Here is a 25,034-nt window from a genome sequence, read left to right on the forward strand (position 1 = left end):
CTCCCTTAATTTTTCCACAACCCCGTGACACGTGATACCCATTTCACAGATAAGGAGATGGAGGCACAGAGAAGTTGAATACTTGGCCCAGGTTCTAAACGCAGGTCTGTGTGACTTCAAAGCCAGTGTTTTTGTTTGCTTTTTTTTTTTAAACATAGGCTGCCTACAGCTTCACCCTTGCTGACATAAGCTGAGAAACAAATAAATAAATGGGGAAGACAGAAATTTTCACTTCATCCAACGTCCTCGGAAAGGGTAAATAACCTGCCCCCTACCCCTGCCTCTCTGTAGTGTGAGATCAGTGTGGCATTTACTTGTTTATTAAATTTTTGAAAAAGGTCTTGTCTTCCACCTTCATATCCAAGTTCAAACAGGGCAAGAGACATGAAAAGTCTTCTGAGAAGCACTGAAAAGAATCAAGTCAGAACACAAGTCAAAACTACAACGAAGTATCACCTCACACCAGTCAGAATGGCCATCATTAAAAACTACACATAATAAATGCTGGAGAAGATGTTGAGAAAAAGGAACCCTCCTACACTGTTAGTTGGAAGGTAAATTGCTGCAGCTACTATGGAAAACAGTATGCTGCTAAGTCACTTCAGTCATGTCCGACTCTGTGCGACCCCACAGACGGCAGCCCACCAGGCTCCCCTGTCCCTGGGATTCTCCAGGCAAGAACACTGGAGTGGGTTGCCATTTCCTTCTCCAATGCGTGAAAGTGAAAAGTGAAAGTGAAGCCGCTCAGTCGTGTCTGACCCTCAGCGACCCCATGGACTGCAGCCTACCAGGCTCCTCCATCCATGAGATTTTCCAGGCAGGAGTACTGGAGTGGAGTGCCATTGCCTTCTCTGATGGAAAACAGTATGGAGGCTCCTTAAAAACTAAAAATAGAGCTACCATATGATCCTGCAATTCCACTCCTGGACATATATCTAGAAAAGATGAAAACTAATTCAAAAAGATATGTGCACCCCAATTCATAGCACCATAATTCACAATAGGCAAGACATGGAAGTAATCTCAGTGTCCATTGACAGAGAAATGGACAAAGAAGATGTGATGGATAGGTAGATGGATAAATAGATGGACAGCTGTATATACAATGGAATATTACTCAGCCATAAAAAAGAGTAAATGAAATCCTGTCACTTACAGCAACATAGATGCACCTAGAAATTATTGTATTAAGTGAAGGAAGTCAGAGAAAAACAAATGTCATATGATATCACTTATATGTAGAATCTAAAAGACAATATGAGTGAACTTATTTATAAAACAGAATCATAGACATAGAAAACAAACTTGGTTACCAAAGGGGAAAGCGGGTGGGGAAGGGATAAATTATGAGTGTGGGATTAACAGATACACACCACACCACAAAATAAACAACAAAAGTTTACTGTGTAGCACAGGGAACTATATTCAATATCTTATAGTAATCCACAATGAAAAAGAATCTAAGTCACATATATAACAAAATCAATGCTGTATACCTGAAACACAATATGGTAAATCAACCCTACTTCAATTTAAAAAAGACTTAAAAAAATCACGTTTCAGAATTGTTACCATCCTCTTCCTCACTGCAAACCTCAGAGATAACACAGATACACAGACACACAAACACACTCACGCGCTCATAATCAACAAGCAGGCACTGTGCAAGGAGTCATGTTTTTTCTTTTTTTGAACTTCTTATTTTGTATTGGGATACAGTCGACTAACAACATTGTGATGGTTTCAGGAGAACAGCAAAGGGACTCAGCCATACATACACGTGTGCGCATTCTCCCCCAAACTCCCATCCAGGCTGCCACATAACACTGAGCAGAGTTCCAGTGTTACACAATGGCGGAAGGGACCTTTTTTAACTAAAGATCATTCATCAGACACACACACACACGTGAAGTGCCGGCAGCCTGCTGGCTTCAGCGTGAGGTGCCCTAGGTGTAAGGAGGAGCCAGGAAGCCCTTCTTGATGGATCAAGAAGCCTACAGTTAACCTGGGGATGAGGGAGGCCCTCCAGGCCCACTCATTACCCATGCCCTGGACCCCTGGGGCCTGATATGCTCTGAACACAACTCGGGGTCCTTGGCCCTCTGGCTTCCAGCTGGGTTCAGCCACTGGGACAGAAGAAGGAGAAGGCGTGGGGAAGCGAGTGTCCCTACCCTCCAGGCTCCTGCCCTTCCGGCTGCCGTCTGAGCGGGGGCCAGGGGGCACACAGCCTCTTCAGCTCCGTGGCCCAGAGATAATCCTCGCTCCCCTCTTCAGACCTTCAGGGGAGCCTGGAGGCCCCACCAGCCTTTATGGTTTCTCTGCCCCTTGCCCACACTTTTCAAACAAGCATTCTATTAAACTCTGCTAGAATTATCCTATTTTGGGTTTACCATCTGCTTCCTGCTGGGAACCTGGACGGACCCAGGGAGGCAGCGTAAACAGAGGACTGTGGTGGAACGCAGCACCCAGAAGACAATACTATCTTTGGGGAAGGGCAAGTGCTCTGGGGTCTGAGGTGCATCCTGGTTCCCCCACTTCCTATCTCTGTTGAACCTGTTTCATCCTCAGCGTCCACCTCTGAAAAATGGGGTTAACACTAGCACCTACCAACTTCATAGGGCGGCAGTGAGGATCGAACGAGACAGTACAAGTAGAGAGAGGAGCTCACTGTCTCGCTCTTCATCACTGCCGACAGATACAGCAGGGATTCTCAGAGTTAACTGCAGAGTCCCGTCAACACAGTAACTGCCCAATATGTAACCACTAAACAGCTGAAGTTCCAAGATAAACAGATACGGGAAACATCAAGAAGCAACAGGGCAATCAGTGGTAAGGAGGGAATCTGGAAGGACTGCCTGGAGGAGGTGATGCAGAGAAGTAAACAGTCAGCTAGTAGGATGGCAGGCAGATGGAACAGCAGACACAAGTATGTGGGGGCCTGACACAGAATCAGATGAGGGGTGGTGCGAACAGCTGAGTGCAGCAACCATGAAGGACACGTGCGGGCAGAGTAAGAGCAGTTAGGTGGGGGTCACCGGAGAAGACTCTGGATGTCATGCCAAGGAGTCGGTTTTTGTCCTCAAAGCAAGTCAGAGTTTCTAAGCTGGCAGTGGCCAACGGGTTGGAAGCTGAGAAGGTTCAATCTGGCGACACCATTGGCCCTGCCCTGGGCATGGCAGGAGCACACAGTAGGTGATCTGCATGCTTGAAGAATGGATGCATAGCAGCGGTTGTGTAAGGCAAGATCTGGAACCTCCCTCCTCCTTCCAATACATATGCAACACACTCCAGGCAAATCGCCAGCCACGGGTCCTCCCAGGGATCTCACTGGCTCCACTGTGGCAGGATGAAAGATATATTTGATCTTTGCCCCTGGTTCCTGGCACAGAGCTCTGAAGGCCCTTGGGATATCCAGAGGGCTAAGATTTATTTATTTTTGGCTGTGCTGGGTCTTCATTGCTGCATGTGGGCTTTCTCCAGTTGTAGCAAGCAAGGGCTACTCTTCATTGCAGTGAGTGGGCTTCTCATTGCGGTGGATTCTCTTGTTGAGGAGCACGGGGTTTGGGGTGCACGGGCTTCAGTAGCTGTGGCGCAAGAGCTTAGTTGCTCCGAAGCACGTGGAATCTTCCCAGACCAGAGACTGAACCCATGTCCCCTGCATTGGCAGGTGGATTCTTATCCACTGTGCCAGTAGGGAAGTCCCTAAGAGTGTCTTTTGTATACTAATGAGATGACTCACAGGTGGGGCAAAACGGCGTCACGACAGTCACCAGAAAGACCTCCACGGAAGGGACAGGGGCTGGGGACAGGGTTCAGTCACCAACGGCCAATGATGATTAAATCAATCATGCCTGTGCAATGAAACAACTTCCAGACTGGGGGCTTCCAGGTAGGTGGGCACATCAGTGTGCCGGGCGAATCTGGGGGAGGCAAGGAAGCTGTCCCCCACACCTCACCCTCTGCATCTCTTCCATTCGACACTTTCTGAGTTACAGCCTGTATAATAAGCTGGTAACAGTGAGTAAAGTGCTTTCCTGAGTTCAGTGAGTCATTTCATGGAATTACAGAACTTGAGGAGGGCTCATGGAAACCTCGGGATGTATGGCGGCTCAATCAAGAATCCGCCGGCCAGTGCAGGGGACACGGGTTCCATCCCTGGTCAGAGAAGAGCACACACGTGGAGCGACTAGGTCCATGTGCCGTAACTACCGAAGCCCACGTGCCTAGAGCCCGTGCTCCAGGACAAAGAAACCACGGCAATGAGAAGCCTGCGCCCTGCAGCAAAGAGTAGCCCCCACTCGCCACAGCTAGAGAAAAGCTCTCACAGCAGTGAAGACCCAGCAGAGACAAAAATAAATTAAAAAATAAAATAAATAAGTAGCCCCTGGGACTTGTGACTGGCATCTGAAGTGAGGGCTGTCCTGTGGGGTCTCTGCTAATTCCAGGTATATAGTGGCAGAATTGAACTGAATTGTTGGACACGCCAGTGGATGATGGAGAACTGGAAAGCTGCCTTCAGTCAGAAGTTGTGCTAGGAAAATAGACACCACTCCCATCGACTCTCTGCTTTGTGGCATGCACGGGACACTTCCCGATGCCCTTTCGGCTGGGAGCCACGCCCGGATCCCACAGCCAGACTGACCACAGTCAGCCCTCATCTGGGCAGCTCCGTTGTCACTGACTCACCTGCTGACTCAACTGTCCCTCTGGGTGTGGCCGATGGAGGCGCTCAGGACCAGCCAGATAGCACGCCCCATGCCTGGCCCCATGTCCTCACTCTTAGCCCTCTGGCTCAGAAGTCCAGGGGCTGGAGGGACTTCCCTGGAGGTCCAGTGGCTAAGACTCTGAGCAGAGGGCCTGGGTTCGATCCCTGGTCAGGGAACTAGATCCCACATGCCGCAACTAAGAGTTCACATGTTGCAACTAAAGATTTCACATGCCGCAACTAAGACCCGATGCAACCAAATAAATATATTCTTTTAATAGAAGGAAGTCCAAGGGCTGGAGAAGACTGGCCAGGAAGCCCGTACCCCTGCCATCTGCACCCCGCCCCCCCTGCTGCACCCAGTGGGGTGCCAGACAGATGGCCCCCTTCTTCCTTCCACTGAGCTCCTGTGTGCTGAGCACCCCACATCTCAGGCTGGGTTCCCTCAGAAGCAGAGCCTGAAACAAGGATTTAAAGAAATGATCCCAGGGAACCAGGACACAAATGGAAAGGAAGCCAACAGAGGTGCATGGAAGAGCAGCCTCCAGCCGAGGGCAATGGGGCTCCAGCTCCAGTAGGGATGCCGGGGAGAGGCTGGTACACACCTCAGATGGTGCGCCCATAGCCAGGGGGCTGAGGCAATTATTCCCAAACTCTTTTCCTTACTTGGCAGGGGGCTTCTCCTGTGGGAGACCCGGGTTCGATCCCTGGTTTGGGAAGATCCCCTGGAGAAGGGCATGGCCACCCACTCCAGTATTCTTGCCTGGAGAATCCCATGGACAGAGGAGCGTGGCAGGTGACAGTCGATGGGGTCGCAAAGAGTCGGATATGACTGAGCGACTGACACTTGGATTGCTCCTGTGAAGTTAACTCCCAGCTTTGCTGGCCTGACCCACACACAGCCTGGGCCGGCAGAGAAACCTCAGGTCCTGGAGCACCCTGGGAACCTGTATGTGCCAGGGGGTCAGGGGACAGGTGCACCAACACCACTCCAGTACCCTCTGCCCGGGGAGGAGACCACCAACTAGAGGAGGTCAGTCCTCAAGTAGGGACGCATGCAAGGCCAGAGGTAGTCACAACCCAGGCAGGTAAAAGCAAGGGCTGAAGTTGCTTCTAGAGCAGTGCTGACCAACAGAGATATAATGGAATGCAACAGGATTGCATGTAGTTTTAAATTTTAGGGGACTTCGCTGGCAGTCCAGTGGTTAGGACTCTGTGTTTCTACCACAGGGGGCCCAAGTTCCATCCCTGGTCAGGGAACTAAGATCCTGAAAGTCAAATGTCACAACCAAAAAAAAAAAAAAGTTTTAAATTTTAGATTCAGTTCAGTTCAGTTCAGTCGCTCAGTCGTGTCCGACTCTTTGCGACCCCATGAATCGCAGCACGCCAGGCCTCCCTGTCCATCACCAACTCCCGGAGTTCACTCAGACTCACGTCCATCAAGTCAGTGATGCCATCCAACCATCTCATCCTGTTGTCCCCTTCTCCTCTTGCCCCCAATCCCTCCCAGCATCAGAGTCTTTTCCAATGAGTCAACTCTTCCCATGAGGTGGCCAAAGTACTGGAATTTCAGCTTTAGCATCATTCCTTCCAAAGAAATCCCAGGGATGATCTCCTTCAGAATAGACTGGTTGGATCTCCTTGCAGTCCAAGGGACTCTCAAGAGTCTTCTCCAACACCACAGTTCAAAAGCATCAATTCTTCGGCGCTCAGCTTTCTTCACAGTCCAACTCTCACATCCATACATGACCACAGGAAAAACCATAGCCTTGACTAGACGGACCTTTGTTGGCAAAGTAATGTCTCTGCTTTTGAATATGCTATCTAGGTTGGTCATAACTTTCCTTCCAAGGAGTAAGCGTCTTTTAATTTCATGGCTGCAATCACCATCTGCCGTGATTTTGGAGCCCCCAGAAATAAAGTCTGACACTGTTTCCCCATCTATTTCCCATGAAGTGATAGGACCAGATGCCATGATCTTCATTTTCTGAATGTTGAGCTTTCAGCCAACTTTTTCACTCTCCACGTTCACTTTCATCAAGAGGCTTTTTAGTTCCTCTTCACTTTCTGCCATAAGGGTGGTGTCATCTGCATATCTGAGGTTATTGATATTTCTCCCGGCAATCTTGATTCCAGCTTGTGTTTCTTCCAATCCAGCGTTTCTCATGATGTACTCTGCATATAAGTTAAATAAACAGGATGACAATATACAGCCTTGACGTACTCCTTTTCCTATTTGGAACCAGTCTGTTGTTCCATGTCCAGTTCTAACTGTCGCTTCCTGACCTGCATACTAATTTCTCAAGAGGCAGGTCAGGTGGTCTGGTATTCCCATCTCTTTCAGGATTTTCCACAGTTTCTTGTGATCCACACAGTCAAAGGCTTTGGCATAGTCAATAAAGCAGAAATAGATGCTTTTCTGGAACTCTCTTGCTTTTTCCATGATCCAGAGGATGTTGGCAATTTGGTCTCTGGTTCCTCTGCCCTTTCTAAAACCAGCTTGAACATCAGGAAGTTCACGGTTCACGTATTGCTGAAGCCTGGCTTGGAGAATTTTGAGCATTACTTTACTAGTGTGTGAGATGAGTGCAATTGGGCGGTAGTTTGAGCATTCTTTGGCATTGCCTTTCTTTGGGATTGGAATGAAAACTGACCTTTTCCAGTCCTGTGGCCAATGCTGAGTTTTCCAAATTTGCTGGCATATTGAGTGCAGCACTTTCACAGCATCATCTTTCAGGATTTGGAATAGCTCAACTGGAATTCCATCACCTCCACTAGCTTTGTTCATAGGGATGCTTTCTAAGGCCCACATGACTTCACATTCCAGGATGTCTGGCTCTAGGTGAGTGATCACACCATCGTGATTATCTGGGTCTTGAAGATCTTTTTTGTACAGTTCTTCTGTGTATTCTTGCCATCTCTTCTTAATATCTTCTGTTTCTGTTAGGTCCACACCATTTCTGTCCTTTATCGAGCCCATCTTTGCATGAAATGTTCCTTTGGTATCTCTGATTTTCTTGAAGAGATCCCTAGTCTTTCCCATTCTGTTGTTTTCCTCTATTTCTTTGCACTGATTGCTGAGGAAGGCTTTCTTATCTCTTCTTGCTCTTCTTTGGAACTCTGCATTCAAATGCTTATATCTTTCCTTTTCTCCTTTGCTTTTCACTTCTCTTCTTTTCACAGCTATTTGTAAGGCCTCCCCAGACAGCCATTTTGCTTTTTTGCATTTCTTTTCCAGGGGGATGGTCTTGATCCCTGTCTCCTGTACAATGTCACGAACCTCATTCCATAGTTCATCAGGCACTCTATCTATCAGATCTAGGCCCTTAAATCTATTTCTCACTTCCACTGTATAATCATAAGAGATTTGATTTAGGTCATACCTGAATAGTCTAGTGGTTTTCCCTACTTTCTTCAATTTAAGTCTGAATTTGGCAATAAGGAGTTCATGATCTGAGCCACAGTCAGCTCCTGGTCTTGTTTTTGCTGACTGTATAGAGCTTCTCCATCTTTGGCTGCAAAGAATATAATCAGTCTGATTTCGATGTTGACCATCTGGTGATGTCCATGTGTAGAGTCTTCTCTTGTGTTGTTGGAAGAGGGTATTTGAAATTCATTTTAATAATGTTACTTAGCCTAATATATCCAAAATATCACCGCAACATGTAAACAATAGAAATTATTAATGATGTAGTTGGCATCCTTTTTTTTTTTTTTTTTTTTCTACAAAGTCTTTGAAAACTGGTATATTTCATACTTCGGGACATCTCAGTTCAGACCAGCCACATTTCCAGTGCTTAGTAGCCTGGACTAGTAGTACACGACTAGTGGCCACCGTACTGGACATCACAGTGTTTGAAGCAAAAATGAAAAGCACCAACTCCAGGCTGGACTACGAGTTGCAACGATGGCTTGCCAAGGCATTGAGGCTAAAATCTGAGCTCCTTATGGGCTTCCCAAGTGAGGCTAGTGGTAAAGAACCCGCCTGCCAAGGTATGAGACATAAGAGATGTGGGTCCGATCCCTGAGCCAGAAAGATCCACTGGAGGAGGAAATGGCAACTCACTTCAGTATTCTGGCCTGGAGACTCCCACGGACAGAGGGGCCTGGTGGGTTACAGTTCATAGGTTTGCAAAGAGTTGAACCCTATTGAGCGACTGAGCACACATGTGCACACACACATACATAGCTGATGAATATGGCCTGGAGTCATCCCAGAAGCAAATCGGGATGTAGCTGGCTGCTGGGAGTGTGCCTGAGGTTCACGTTAAAAAGCCAAAGCAGAACAAAGACTCTAGAACACCTGCTAAGAGAGATGGTTTAAGCTTAAGCTACTGGCTGTCCCCACCTCCAGTGACCTGGTTAGTGGGGTGGCCCTTGCATTCTAGCCTCCCAGTATCCAGCGCTGTCCTTTGGTTTCCATGGTGATGACCCCTCTCCAGGTTTGTGGGTGGTCACGTGACACAGGCCTGTATGGTCCGAATATCCCAACACCTTGTCCACAGTGATTGGGGCAAGGGACCCAGGTTGAACCAATGGACACCAAGCCAGGGATTTTGCTAGCATTTCTCGGAAGACAAGCTTCGGATCTCAGATAGACTGGTAGTTGTCAGGTGCTTCTGAAAGCTGCAATGTGAGAACCTGGTCTGTGGCTCAGGAATCTAACAGTCAATTATCTTTCTGCTGATGAAGAGGCAGCGGCAAGGGAGAGCAGGGCAAGTAGCCCGCAGCCAGTCTTGTTAATGACCTGTCTGCCGTCGCTCTGTAAACCTTTACTTTCGTGGCTCAGTCAGAAACAGTCGCTTGGCAAGCACATTTTTACTTTGGAAGCTATGCTGTTGTTGCCGTGGTTATCGATTCCGAGGAAAACCTGTGTAGTTGTTTATGAGCATCAAACCCCAAATATTTGCAGAGAACCCCTCTCAGGAGCTTTTGGCACTACGATAACCCACACAAAATGTTCTACATCTCAGACTTCTTTTTTTTTTTTAAACAGAGAGAATTGTTCTCTACTCAAATCTGTAAAATGCATTAGCTCATAGTTTCCATTTTAAACCCAAATCAAATCAACTTTAATATGGACTGGGTATCTGAGGCTGCTGTTTCCCCAAAGATTATATTTGTAAGTCCTAACATTTTGGATGGCCCAGCAAGGAGAAACATGAAAACAGAGACTGAGATCCATCAGAAAAGCCCAGGTCCCATCCAACTTTCAATCACCTGTATACACATTCAAGTACCGCTTCGCCTGTGAAAGGATTCTGCAAATAACAGGCCTGGAACTGGTATTTTATGTTCACAATCAGGTTTTTTTTCTTTTGGCCACACCATGCAGCACATGGGATCCTATTAATAGTTCCCCAAGCAGGGATTGAACCTCTATGCCGTGCACTGGGAGCACGGAGTCCCAACCACTGGACCACCAGGGAACTCTCTCATGATCGGCTCAACAGGGACCAGTGGTTTGATTTCAACAATCATATATATTCAGGACTTCCCTGGTGGTACACTAGATGAGAATCCGCTTGCCAATCCAAGGGGTCATGGGTTCAATTCCTGGTCTGGGAAGATCCCATATGCCGAGGGGCAACTAAGCCTGTGAGCCACAACTACTGAGCCCGTATTCTAGAGCCCGTGCTCTGCAACGAGAGAAGCCACCGCACTGAGAAGCCTGCACACTGCAACGAAGAGTAGCCCCTGCTCACCACAACTAGAGAAAACTGATGTGCAGCAACTAAAACCCAGAACGGCCAAAAATTTTAAATAAATTAAACTTAAAAACATTTTTTTAAGTGTGTTTTTAAACAATCATATGTATTTACTGAGCATCTACTATGTACCAGGCTTTATGCCAGGCACTGGGGTAACACTTGTGGATAAGCAGCCATCAGCATCGTGCCTTGTGGTCCAGTGGGGACTGCAGACACGCAGAAGTGAACAAATAGTCCCAGAGTGTTACAGTGCTGGGAAGAAAAGCTACAAGGTGTAACCAGAAGAATAGGGTGGTGAGGAAAGATCTGTCCAAGGAAGTAGCATCCGGGCTGAGACTGCAGGATGAGAAGTCGTCATCCCTTGGAGAAGGAGAAGCTGAGGGCTTGGAGGTGCAGGGAGGGGGGTCCTGCTGGCAGACAGAGAGCATGAGTCTGAGTCCTGAGACTGGACAGCACTTGCTGAGTGTAAACAGAAAGAGGTCGGCAGCTGAAGCCTGCTGAGGGGATGGGGTGAGGGCAGACGAAACACACAGGCTAGGCAGGGGCTGGATCATGCTGGCCATTACAGGCCATGGTAAGGAACCTAGATTTCATTCAAAATAACAGGGGTGGGGAGGGGGGGGCGCAGTGGGACCACAGATGCGTTTTTCTTTTTATAATAATTTTATTTATTTATTTATTTTTGGCTGTGTTGGGTCTTCGTTGCTGCCAGGGCTTCTCTGTAGTTGCAGTGGGTGGGGCTGTTCTCTAGTTGCGGTGCACGGGCTTCTCAGTGCCGTGGCTTCTGTTGCTGCAGAGCGCAGGCTCTAGGGCACACGGCCTGCGGTAGTTGTGGCTCACCGGCTGAGTTGCTCCTTGGTATTTGGGATCTTCCCAGATCAAGGATCAAACCCGTGACTCCTGCATTGGCAGGTGGATTCCTTACCACTGAGCAACCAGGGAAGCCGCACAGATGGGTTTTAAGCAGGGGCATAGTAAGTTCGCATCTGGGAGGTGTGTGGAGAATAAGCCACGTTGGACATCCCAGGTTCGAGGTGCCTGCTAGACCTTCAAATGGAGACTTAAGTCCGGCATCTGGGATACTCAAGTCTGGAAGACAGAGGACAGGCTCAGCTGGAGGCATAATTTGGAAGCAGTCAGCATACAGATGGTCTTCACGAACGCTCTGAGGCTGGCTGGAGTAAGAATGCACCATTGAGAGGCTGGGGAGAATCAGTCATAAGTGTTGGCAAAGACATGGAGAACCAGAAACCCCTGTGCACTCTTGATGCAAAAATAAAATGGGATAGTTGCTGTGGGAAACGGTTTGGTGGCTCCTCAAGAAAACTTACATATAGAATCACCACAGGACCCAGCAAATCCACCTTCGGGTGGAATTTCATCAACCAAAAGACACCAAGCAGGGTCTCAAGACATCTGTGCAGCCACATCCACAGCAGCATTCTTCCTAACAGTCAAAAGACGGAAGCAGTCTAAGCACCCAGCAATGGACGACTGGATAAGCAACATGGGGTTTACACACATGTTAAATACAATGGAATACATGCAGCCTTTAAAAGGAAGGGAATTCTGACACATGGTACAAAACAGATGAAGCTTGAGGACATCACACCAAGTGAAAGAAGCTAGTCACAAAATGATAAACACTGTATGACTTACTTCAGTGGGATACCTAGAGTCAAAGTCACAGAAACAGAAAGTAGAATGCTGGATGCCAGGGGCTGGAGGAAGAATATAAATGGTGTGTGTGTCAGGGGACGGTGGGGTGGGGGCAGCTGCTGTTTACTGGGTACGGTTTCTGTTTTGCAAGATGAAAAGAGTTCTGGAGACAGATGGTGGTGACCGCTGCACAATGATAAGAATACTTAATACCACGGAATGATATACTTAATAATCATCAAGACGGTAAGTTTTATGTTTATGTGTATTTCAGCACAATTAAAAACATTTTAAATACACAAACAATGTTTGAAAAAGCATTCATGGGTACCAACCAGAGGAAATATATCAGCCTCATGGCTTTGGAAAAACTCTGGTTCTCCATCTATGCTGTTGCAAACTGAGGAGAAGGCATCCGGGGGCAGGAGGAAGGAGCTGCAGAAACTCCATCTAGCTGATCATCAAAGCCTCCTGGAGGGGGACTTTCCTGGAAGTCCAGTGGTTAAGACTCCATGCTTCCAGAGTAGGGGGCATAGGTTCAATCCCTGATTGGGGAACTAAGATCCCATATCCCACAAGATGTGTGGTGCAGTCAAAAAAAAAAGAAAAAAAAAAGAACCTCCTTGAGGGTCTGAGTCTATACATTCGGGGGTGGAGTCAAGGGGATCTTTAATATTACAGAGTTCTGAACAGGACCCAGACTCAGGAGCCCCAAGCTAAAGCACTTGTTGTTCAGTCACTAAGTCGTGTCCAACTCTTTCCAACCCCATGGACTGCAGCACGCCAGGCTCCCCTGTCCTTCACTATCTCCCAGAGTTTGCTCAAACTCACATTCATTGAGTCGGTGATGCCATCCAGCCATCTTGTCCTCTGTCACCCCATTCTCCTCCTGCCCTCAATCTTTCCCAGCATCAGGGTCTTTTCTAGTAAGTCGGCTCTTCACATCAGCAGCCGAAGTATTGGAGCTTCAGCTTCAGCATCAGTCCTTTCAGTGAATATTCAGGGTTGATTTCCTGTAGGATTCATCTTATATTATGCTGCTGTTCCCATCTTCTCATCTGGTTTGCAAACTTCTTAAGTGGAGTGACTGTGCCTTACATCTACCGTGAGAATCTAAATCACTTGTGGAATTTTTTTTTTTTTTTTCCAGACTATCGATGCCTGGGACCTACCACACATCAATTAAATCAGCATCTCCAGACATCTTGTGATTTTCCAAAAACTCTCAGAACAGACTCTGATGCATTCTTCTACACTGACACCTCCTGCTCTGTGGCTAACAGTGCTTCAGAGAGAGGCTCAGTTTTTGCTGAGTGACTCACAGAATCAAGTCCTTTGCATAAGACATTCAAAAGGGAAAATCTGCAGTGTTTTACTTGTTACTTATTCTAAATATTTTTCTGTGGCTATTTTTTACATAATTTAGATCACATGATCAATAATAACAATTAGCACCTCATACATGCCAGGTGCCAATCGTTTGTTTCCCATGTATTATCATCCCATTTAATTCTCAATCTTATGTCTAAAGAAGGTACTGTTATTATCTCCATTTTACACATGAGGAAACTGAGGCACAGGGAAATTCAGCCACTTCCTCAAAAATAAAATTTTCTTTTATTTACATGGTATTTACACCATGAGCATTCTCATAACCTTTAAAAAGTGATCATTATCGTCTTCTTAATGGCTATATCACTGTTTTTCATTGTTTTACCCTATTATTTTTTTCTTAATCATTTTGCCCTAATTAACTCATTTCTCACTGTAAGGCAGGTCTTTGTCTTGTTTGCCACTGTTTACCATTTTAATGGCTTCCCTGACGGCTCAGTGGTAAAGAATCCAATTGCCAGTGCAGGAGATGCAGGTTTGATCTCTGGGTTGGAAAGATCTCCTGGAGAAGGAAACGGCAACCTACTCCAGTACTCTTGCCGGGGGAATCCCATGGACAGAGGAGCCTGGCGGGCTACAGTCCATGGGGTCATGAAAGAGTCAGACATTTTAAACTATACTGCAGTGGATATTTTTGTGCTGAAGGTATTTTCTATATTTCACAAAACTTTCCTTAGGAAAGATTATGGAAAGAATTTTCTGACGGTAAATGGCATTAAACACTGAACAAAAGTCTTTATTAAGGCGATTGTGCTGAATGAGCTGGGTCAAGGCCCTCCTCTCCGGAGACGTGTTACATGCCTGACCTAACTCCTACCAGCTCACACCAAACACTTACTGCGGGCCAGGGGCTTGTGAACGCTTTACAGATCTCATCCACCTGGTCCTCACAAGACCCTGGAGGGAGGTACAGTGAAACGCCTGAGGCAGAAAAACGCCAAGAAATGAATCCAGGCTCACAGGACCAGCCAAAGCAAAGCCAGGACAGGAATGCACAGCTCCTACCCCCAGGCTGGGCCTCGCAGGCAAGGCAGGTGCTCAACGACACCCGAGAAACTACAACTAACGAGAGTGACGGGAGTGAACCCTGTCCGTCAACTCGACCACACAGGAGACGTCTCCCTCCCAGGCCAAAAATCCACACTCAGTCACTCAGAGCAACACAGGGTTCCTGCCCTAAAGGTGTAGACCCTTCAGATGCAGAGAGAAAGTAGAAAAAAAGAGGCCAATTACCTGGACCAGGACCCACTCGGAACCCTTGTAGCTGCTTTACAATTCAGGGATCCCCAGCCTGATGCTCTCAGGTAGAGCTGATATAATAACAGTAATAAAAGTGTACACTAAATGTAATGTGCTTGAATCATCCCCAAACCATCCCCCACCCCTGCCACGTGGAAAAACTGTCACCTACAAAACCTGTCCCTGGTCCCAAAAATGTTGGGGACTGCCGCATTGTTATATATATATGTGTGTGTGTTATGGATTGATATTTGCTAATGTCCCAGACCAGTGAACCAATGGATGTGGGTTTATTTGGAAATAGGATCTTTGGAGATGTAACTAAGATGTATTAATAAATTAAAGATGAAGTCATACTGGAGTACAGCGGGCTCTTATTCCCATACGACTGGTGTCCTTGTAAGAGAGAGGAAGAGAGACACAGAGGGAGAGGCGCATGGAACAACCCAGGCAGAGACGGAAGCAAAGCAGCTGCAAGACAACGAACACCAAAGACTGCCAGCCGAGCCCAGAAGCGAGAAAGAGGCAAGGAAGAAGTCTCCCCCATAGGCTTCAATATCCTGCCAATACCTTGGTTTTGGACTTCTGGCCTCCGGAAGTGTGAGACAATAATACATTTCTACTATTTTTGAGCCACCAAGTCTGTGGGACTTTTGTTATGGCAGCCCTAGGAGATAAATACAATATTTTTTAAAACTTATTCATTTATTTATGGCTGCACTGGGTCTTCCCTGCTGCACATGGGCTTTCTCTACTCATGGTGAGCAGGACTACTCTAGTTGCAGTTCTCGTTGAGGTGGCTCTTCTCTTTGCGGAGCACAGGCTCTAGGGCGCACAGGCTCAGTAGTTGTGGCTCACAGGCTCAGTTGCCCTGTGCCATGTGGGATCTTCCCAGACCAGGGGCCGAACCGGTGTCCCCTGCATTGGCAGGCAGATTCTTATCCACTGGACCACCATGGAAGTCCAATGAACACAATTTGCCTGGTCTGTTAACTCCATCAAGACAGAAACTAGGGACTTCTCTGGCAGTCCAGCAGTTAAGATTTCACCGTCCAGGGCTTCCCTGGTGGCTCAGTGGTAAAGAATCCACCTGCCAGTGCACGAGACCTGAGCAACTAAGCCCACGGGCAACAGCTACTGAATCCGTGCTCTAGAGCTGGGGAGCTGCAACTGCGGAAGCCTTATGTACCAGGGCCCGAGCTCCATAACAAGAGAGGCCACTACAGTGAGAAGCCCGCGCACCGCAACTAGAGCAGCCCCCAGAACTAGAGAAAAACTCTCGCAGCAACAAAGACCTAGCACAGCCCAAAATGAAAATTAATACACAAAGTTACTTTTTAAAAATAAAGACGTCACCTTCCAATGCAGAGGGTGTGGGTTTGATCCCTGGTCAGGGAGTTAAGATCCCACGTGCCTCATGGCCAAAAAACCAAAAGCACAAAACAAGCAATACCGTGACAAAGTCAATAAAGACTTTTTAAAGTCTTTTTGATGGTCGACATCAAAGAATCTTTTTTTTAAAAAGCTATACTTTGTTCATCTTGGAACCCCAAACATGGAAACCGTCCCCAGCTAGAAGGTACTCAGAAAGTGTTTGTTGAGGGAGCAAGAGAAAAAATTAATAAAGTATAAACTCAGGAGGAGGAGGAACTAAGTCTTTTATCTCTACGAACACATCAAAGCAAATGAGGTACTCAATAAATGTTTGAAGAATGAATAAGTGTCTTTAAATAAATAAATGATAAGCCCAGGAAGGCTCAGCAATGAGTCCTACTCATCTATTTCCCCAGGACTCGGCATAGAGTGTGGAACACAGCAGCTCCTTAATAAATTTTGGAGGGAAGGAAAGAAAAAAAATGAAGAGAACGATGGGAGCAAAGGAAAGCAGACCAGGATCATAATTTCCCAACTCTGGGTCCAGGTAGGAATTTCCTTCCTGCATGCATCTAACTGAGGAATGGCCAAGGTCATGAAATAAGCAGTTGGATTTTAAACAGCTTCAATTATATAGAAAGGGCTTTCACAGTCCTTTGAATATAATTCACCTCCCCCTCCTTGAATATATTTTTTCTAAACACTTGAATATTGTTATTCTAAAATACATTGCTTTGTCTCTCACATGAACTTGAACATTGTTTTTCTGAAACGCGCTTCCTTTTCTTTCACATCCAGAAATCATAAGGCTTCCCAACCCTTCCAACAATGTCAGAAATGCACCTCTGAGTTGAGAGGTCAGCGCTTCTGCGTTCAGCTCTGAGGACACATTTCCCGTCTCTGTGCTGGATTCAGCCTGACCCCTGCCCTGCGGCCAAAAAGGGACATCAGCTGGGCTCAGGGAAATTCAATTCAGGCTGACAGCCCTTGGCCTGAGGAGGACAGGGTGTCTGCCTCGACCTATGCAAAGGCAAAGGCGGGGAGGGAGAGACACAGAGGTTTCTCCTGGGCTTGGCTTGGAAGGGTCTAATGTTAGGTCAGTTCATTTCTACACGTGGAGAAAAATCCTGAAAATAAGGCCAAGTGATTCCCACTGCCGGCTCAGAATTCAATTACATGGTCATTTGCTACTCCGCCCTCCTGGTGCTATTTGGGGTGAAGAACAGGAACATCTTGTTCTTTATTCCTCTGGACTTGACTTTTCCCAGGGATGACAACTGCTCAGATGTGGAGCATGATTTTATTCATTCATTCCTTCATTTATTTTTTTTTAATTATTTATGTATTTGGGTACACTGGGTCTCAGCTGCGGCCAGTAGGATGTAGTTTCCTGACCAGGGATGGACCCCAGACCCCCTGTATTGGAAGTGCGCAGTTTTAGTCACTGGATCCCCAGGGAAGTTTCACTTCATTTATTTTTTATTCTATATGAATATTCATAATATATAAGAGGCCCTTGGACTCATGTCCCAGTACATATAGAGAAACTCTGCATGTGTGCATGCTAAGTCGCTTCAGTCATCTCTGAATGAATCATCTTTGTGACCCTGTGGGCTGTAGGCCACCAGGCTCCTCTGTCCACGGGATTCTCCAGGTAAGAATACTGGAGTTGGTAGCCGTGCCCTCCTATAGGGGATTTTTCCGACCCAGAGATCGAACCTACAGCTCCTGCACTGCAGGTAGATTTTTTTTTACCACTGAGTCACTGGGGAAGCCCACAGAGAATCTCTGCTCCTGGGCATTTTCCCTCTGTATACTGAACTCCACAGCTCCAGCACTTGTCTGCTCCATGAGATGCCATGTGTAGGTCAACGACTGTCACAGTGACAAACAAGGAAAAGAAAGGCTGACCCCTTCTCAGAGCCAGTTAGCAGGAAAGGCAAAGAACTGCTTGATGTGTTTTGATGTAGCCCCGACTTGGTCAGCTTAAGCACGGACATGGGGACTTTCCACCCTATCAAAGCAGTCAGTTGAGATGGAGATCACTGTTATTTTATCAGACACAGGACTGTGTGGTTGGATTAGTTTATGTGACCTTCCTGTGGCCCCAAGGCATCCCACGCTGAGCCTAAGCCAGTGGCTGTCCATCTGAATGATTTTTTAAAAATATTTATTTATTTAGGCTGCGCCAGTGCTTAGCTGTGGCACGCAGGATCTAGCTCCCGGACTAGGGATGGAACCTGGGCCCCTGCACTGGGAGCACGGAGTCTTAGCTACTGGACCACCAGGGAAGTTCCAATCTGTGTGATGTTCATCTTTCCTTTTCCTCTAGACAGAAAGCCCCATGAGCATAGGGCTGAGTTATACTGCTGCTTACACTGAGCACAGTTCCTGGCACCTAAGTAATAAGAATCTATATATGTTATATGAAGGAGCCAACAAACAAATAAATGAAAAGAAGTAACGGTGTTGAGCTTTACGTTATTGTTAAAAAAGAGCGGTGGTTTGGAATCAGGTGGGGTATTGCTTCACTCACGGTCTACCACTTATCTGCTCCATGAGATGTAGATTGAAATATACAACAAATGCATAAAATGGTCTATGTCATAAAAGTACCAGTCGAAGAATTTTGACACCCATGTAATCAGCACCCAGAGCACTCGCAGAATCTCAGAAGCTGCCTCATGCTCCCTACAGGTCACTCACTCTTCACCGACCCCCTCAAAGGTGAACCCTATCCTGCAAGATGCATGCATCTGCCATGGTATTATCCTCCCTGACTCTTATCTTCACACTGGGAATGTGAGTAATACTTACCATGCCATGAGTATAACATTTCATATATGTATGTGCAATACTTGGCAGCAACAGTCACTGTTTTAATAGTAGTAATAGTAGTAGTAACAGGACCAGTGACAGCAGATGTGATAGGAGAAGCCGTAGTTGCAAGAATAGAAGCAGCAGCAACGGTAACAACAGACATAGCAATAGTGGTAACAGAGGTAGTATTATTAAGAGTAGAAGCAGCAGTAATAGTAACAGCCAACACTCGTACAACACATGATGTTCTAGATACTGGTCCAAGTGCTGTACCTTAACTCATCTACTGCTCAAAGCAATCCTTATAAACACAGATAAAATATGATTTTACAGATAAAGAAACTGAACTTAGAGGCACAGAAGATAAATACAGATAAAAGCACAGCAGTTAAGGAGCTTTCCCAAGGTCTCAGAGAATGTCCTAAATCCAGGATTTTAATACCAGCAGTCTGGCCACAGAGTCTATCTTCTCAATAGCACTCTTTTTAATAAATACTTGCATAGCAAAGAAAGATCTGTCCTCTAATATCTGTTCTCTTCCTTTGGTCTCATAATAATCTTCAATTTTGGTAAGCAGGTAGTCTTGCAGAAGAAAGATCACATTTCCCAGCCTTCCTTTCAGTTAAGTATAGCTGAAGGACTAAATTCTGGCCAACAGAATATAAGTAGAAGCAGTAGGTGTGATACCCAGAAGCATCCTTAAAAGAAGAGGCCTGCCTGCCCACTTCAGTATTCTTACCTGGGAAATCCCATGGACAGAGGAGTCTGGCAGGCTGCAATCCATGGGGTCGCAAGACATGACTTAGAGACTAAACACCAACATGGGTTTGTCAGTTTCTGTTATGTGAGTACTCTAAGAAGCTAAATAATTAAAAAGCATTATTTGTGATTAAAAAAAAAAAAAAAAAAAGGCCTGCCTTTCTCCTTCCCTTCTTCCTGTTGGTAGATGTTATGGCTGGCACAGAAGCAGTCAAAATGGGCCATGAGGTGACCTTGGGGGGAATGGAGGCCCCCCAATGGTGGCAGAAAAACAAGAAAGGAAAAGTCTGGGCCTTTCACAGGTTGCTGTAGCAGCCCTGTAACTGAGCTTTTAGGTAAGAAATAAATATACTTCTATTTTCTATTTAAGCCAATGTTCTTTCAGATTTTACGTCATTCATAACAAAAACTAATCTTAAATAACGCACTCTTATAACAATTATAATTAATACTGAAACTGAAGAAGACTCTGCAGGATGTTCCCAGGGACAGACACACACACACACACACACACACACACAACCATGTTCCCTACCACTTGTTTCTATAAAGGCTTTAGCCTCCAAGGCCTTCCCCAAGATTCAAAGAGCAAATTTAATCAGGAAAATGGGAATATGCACAAAGAAAGCAGTGAAGTAAGACAAAATAATAATAATCTAGCCATAAGACAAAGTCAAGATCTTTAGTTCCTCCTCAAGGGCTACAGGTAACATCCTGAGCCACATCTTTGAGTTGTTTTGCAGATACTGAAACCCTCACCAGGTGGAAGACGTTAACTGCATGCTGACCACTAACATGTGTACCCCAGACTGGGGCTGGAAGCAAAAGGTTGATAGATGAGATTCCCAAAACACCACCCTGTTACCTCACCAGCAGCCAATCAGAGAACTACGCACAAACTGATCACACACCCCATGACCCTCTCCCTCACGAGTTCAGATCTCAAGCCCATTCTCCTTGCTTGGTGCCCTGCAATAAAAGCTGGACTTCCCTTCGCCACAACCTGGTGTCAACAGATTAACTTTGCCGTGTGTTGGGTGAGCAGACTCAGGTTTGATTTGGTAATTAAATCACCTAAACAGATACCTACAAAACTAATGTCACTTTCGTGTTGGATTCTTGATTTATAAAACAAAACAGAATAAAACATCATTCTATAATAGTCAAACTATGAAAATCAGCAGGCAAAGTCTCATTTATCCTAGAAGATGGTAACAGCAGTCCCCATTACTTCGTGTCTGGGTCACATGAAAGCCTCTTAAGTTGGCCTCCCTGCCTCCAGCCTCTAACTTCTCCTCCACACTCAGGGCACTCTTGTCTAATTATCCTTAAATATGACTTCCATCTTAAAAACTGGAATAATTACAATGCTCTATGCCCTTACGTTATATGAGATACTTTCTTGTAGACCTTTTTTCCTAATCTCACAAAAACCCGAAACATACATATTATTACCCAGATTTCATAGATAAGAAAAAAGAACAGAGAAAGTTCGTGACTTGCCTAAGATCACAGCAAGATGGGGGCAGAGCAAGGATTCAACCACCTGTCCAACACCCATAGTCTTTCCACCACTAGGCTGATTTCTGGGATACGCCAATCATAGCAGGTGGACCCCATGTTGATCCACCCTGGCAACCTGAAGATTCTTGGACTCTTTCAGTTTTCTCTGCTTATTCTTCATGGCTCTTCACAGACTGTCTAGTCCAATTTTTTTTATCATCCACCAACACAAACCTCCACCCACTGAAGTCAGACGCCTTAAGATTCTACCATGTGCCTCTATGCCAGGTCCCAGTAGACCCAGCTGAAAAACAGGGCAAATCATACCTCTACAAGAGGCACACTGCAAGAGGAAAAAGACAAGAGACTTGGAATCAGGAAAATTGGTTTCAAATCCAACCAGAAAGGATATGGTATACATACACAATGGAATATTCAGTTTGGTTCAGTCGCTCAGTCATGTCCGACTCTTTGAGACCCCATGAACTGCAGCACGCCAGGCCTCCCTGTCCATCACCAACTCCCAGAGCTCACTCAAACTCAGGTCCATCGAGTCGGTGATGCCATCCAGCCATCTCATCCTCTGTCGTCCCCTTCTCCTCCTGCCCCCAATCCCTCCCAGCATCAGAGTCTTTTCCAATGAGTCATTAGAAAGAAAGAAAGAAAGTGAAGTCGCTCAGTCGTGTCCGACTCTTTGCAACCCCATGGACTGTAGCCCACCAGGCTCCTCCCTCCATGAGATTCTCTAGGCAAGAATACTGGAGTGGGGTGCCATTTTCCTTCTCCAGGGGATCTTCCCGACCCAGGGATCGAACCCGGGTCTCCCGCATTCCAGGCAGATGCTTTAACCTCTGAGCCTCGGCCATAAAAAGGAACGAAATTGAGTCATCAGCTCAGATGTCAATGGACCTAGAGTCTGTCATACAGAGTAAAGTCAATCAGAAAGAGGAAAAATATCATATATTAACACATATATGTGGAATCTAGAAAAATGGACTTATTTCCGGGACAGAGAAGAGACATGTGGACACGGAAAGGAGGGAGTGGGGGGTCAGAGGCGGGGCGAGGAGCTGGGGACAAACTGAGAGCAGCACTGGCAGATATGCGTTACAATATGCAAAACAGAGAGCTAGTGGGACCTGCTGCACGGCACCGAGAGCTCAGCTCAGTGCTCCGCGATGACCTAGCAGGGTTGGAGGGAGTGCCGAGAGGGAGGGGATACACGTATACATAGAAGTGATTCACTTCGTTGTACAACAGAAACTAACACAACATTGTAAAGCAATTATACTCCAATTAAAAAAGAAAAATCCAGTCAGGCAAGTTGTCTCTCTGTGAAGTGAATGTGGTAAACCCTTCTTGGTAGGATTATCAGGTGGACTGAATGAAATAGTATCTTTAAAGAGCCACTCGGCTACACCAGCACTTATTACTGTTGACAGTGCTGTTCTGTTATCATTCCTGACTTCATTCAGGTGCCACACCACCTTTCCCACTGCACACAGGAGACACATCAAAAAGCCTGCAGTTCTACAAATGCCAAAGATCTGGTCGCCACTAACATCCACGCTCGTGGTGTCTCTTGCAGCTTCCAGGGCTTGAGTCTGGTCAAATTCTGCATTTCAACCTCCCAAAAGCATCCCTCCACATTTCCCAGGCTGGGCTCTTTGGACCACTCACCGATTCCATAGCGAATCTCTTGATGAAAAACTGGAGAGCCTGGAGGCTGAAGATCTCATGTCTCAGCCGTCACATCAGAAAATTACCTGGATGAGGGGGACGAGAACAAAGGAGACAAGAGTCATACAGCAGGGCTTAGACAGAAGACACTGTCTCAGACCAACACGTGATTTCATCTGGAGGCCAGCACCCTTGTTAGGAATATTCCCACTCCACAGTGGCCATCCAGGAATGGGAAGGAAGACAGCTGGGAAACCACTGTTTCAGCAATCCACTTTGGGGCTGACATCTCCATCAGTAAATGTGCGCAAGTGCTCTGGAATCCTTCTTGCATTCTATTTCTAGCTCTACGTTGGAGAGCAATTTACAAGTCATTAACATCTCCAGACCTGGGCTCCGAAACATGAAATTAAATTGTGCTGACAGGTACAGCAGACAGACAGACAGACAGCCACAGCTGTGTGCCCATGGGGAAGTAGAAAAGTTCCCCCAGCCAAGGCAATCAACCCCAAGAAGAAGGTAGATATATACACGAATCTCTATATTTCAGGACAACCCCTCTGAACCGGAGACAGGATTTTAATTAATTCATGCATACCAAAGCTTAATTAATTGCTGAGTGCACAGAGCACAGGAAGTCTGGGATTAAAAGTGTTACATAAGGGAACAGCTTCAATATTTTTGGAATGGAGGGGAAACAGAGGTGGGGGGTGTGAAAACAAGAGAAGTCAAAGGACCTGCTTGATTCTTCTCCAGTGATCCCTAGTTCAGAGTGGTAACTTCATCTGGGGCCAGAAACCCAGGGACACACTGGAAGCAGCATCTCCATTACTCCTATATCCAACCCAGCCCTAAGTCACGTGTCTCTTCCTAGGTATATTCTCGGCCTGTGCCTCTCCGTCTCCACCCGCACAGCCCTGGACCAGACTCCATCATTCTCAACCTGGGCGACTACACCTACAACTACCTACAACTCGTCTCCCCTCGTCACCATTTCTCCTTCTGAAATCTGATCCCCTACACTAAAGCCAGGACAATCTTTTCCTTTTTATGTTTTACTGTGCAGAATTTTATACAGACAGAACAGTAGAGATCCCCACTGCCCAGCCCCAATCACCATCGACGTATAATCAATCCTACTCCATCCACACTCTAACCCCTCCGCTCTCCACACTGTTATTTAGAAGCAAGCTCTAGACATCTTATTTCAGTCATTAACATTACAGCATGTTTGCTATATAAGGTCTTTTACAAAAATATAACAGCAATACCTTTACCACACCTAAAAAGATGATAATTCCTTGATACCACCCAATAGTCTCATAAATGTTTAATATGTTTTTTAACAACAACAGCAAAAAATCCCAGATCCGAATACAACTGGCTAATACCAGGAGCACTAGTGGTAAAGAACCTCCTTGCTAATGCAGGAGACTCTGGAGAAGCAGATTTGATCCCTGGGTAGGGAAGATCCCCTGGAGGAGGGCATGGCAACCCACTCCATTATTCTTGCCTGGAGAATCCCACGGGCAGAGGAGCCTGGTGGGCTACAGGCCATAGGCTTGCAAAGAGTTGGACACGACTGAAGCAACTTAACACAATATTCAAAATAATTTAAAACACAAATCTGATCATGTCATCTCTTCATCTACAGCTTAACATTCTTCAATGGCTTCTCAGTGCTTCCAGATAAAAATCAATCGACAGGAACTCCCCTGGTGGTCCAGTGGTTAAGAATCTGTACTTCCACTGCAGGGAGCATGGGTTCTATACCTGGTTGGGAAACTAAGATCCCACATGACATGTGGTACAGCCAAAATTGTTTTAAAATAAATAAAAGCAAAAAGAGCTCCCTAAAATAATTAAAAATATATATATATATATCATTTAACATACTCAGACTTCTACCCACCTCCTCCCTGACCTCACCTTGTCCACCCAGGCAGCTGGCGCACTGCTGTAACCACCCAACCTTCTTTCAAATCCTACAACTTGCCACAGTCCTCCAACCTCAGGTCTTTTGTGCCTGCTGTTCCCTCTGCCTGTAAGGCTTCCTCATTGACTATGCCTAGTTAACTCCTGTACTTCTTTAAATCTTACTTCCTCAGGCAAACTCTTCCTACTCCTCTAGATTAGATCACAGAATTTATCTCAGTTATTAACTCTACGTTATTCACATGAGAACTGATTAA

The 25,034-nt window shown here is 46.1% G+C and overlaps 1 protein-coding gene and 1 long non-coding RNA gene across 5 annotated transcripts in view; both read right to left on the minus strand.

Annotated features, from left to right (window-relative positions):
- Positions 1 to 25,034, minus strand: part of ASAP1 (ArfGAP with SH3 domain, ankyrin repeat and PH domain 1) — a 342,709-nt gene that overhangs the window by 288,086 nt on the left and 29,589 nt on the right. For all 4 annotated transcript variants that reach the window (XM_086337364.1, XM_086337363.1, XM_086337357.1 and 1 more), the window contains exon 2: positions 22,843 to 22,928. In XM_086337364.1, coding sequence (XP_086193490.1) covers positions 22,843 to 22,851 — 9 coding nt within the window. In that variant the 5' untranslated portion in view covers positions 22,852 to 22,928. The remainder of the gene's footprint in view (positions 1 to 22,842; positions 22,929 to 25,034) is intronic.
- On the minus strand, positions 7,052 to 22,832 carry LOC147359676 (uncharacterized). The gene is made up of 2 exons (XR_015141137.1): positions 12,907 to 22,832; positions 7,052 to 11,505 (listed from the first exon to the last, which is right to left on the minus strand). It is a non-coding gene; the product is annotated as an uncharacterized LOC147359676 (long non-coding RNA).

This window comes from Bos grunniens, chromosome 14 (assembly GCF_055505025.1).
Source record: "Bos grunniens cultivar Pamir isolate PY7600 chromosome 14, Bosgru_T2T1.0, whole genome shotgun sequence".
NCBI lineage: Eukaryota > Metazoa > Chordata > Mammalia > Artiodactyla > Bovidae > Bos > Bos grunniens.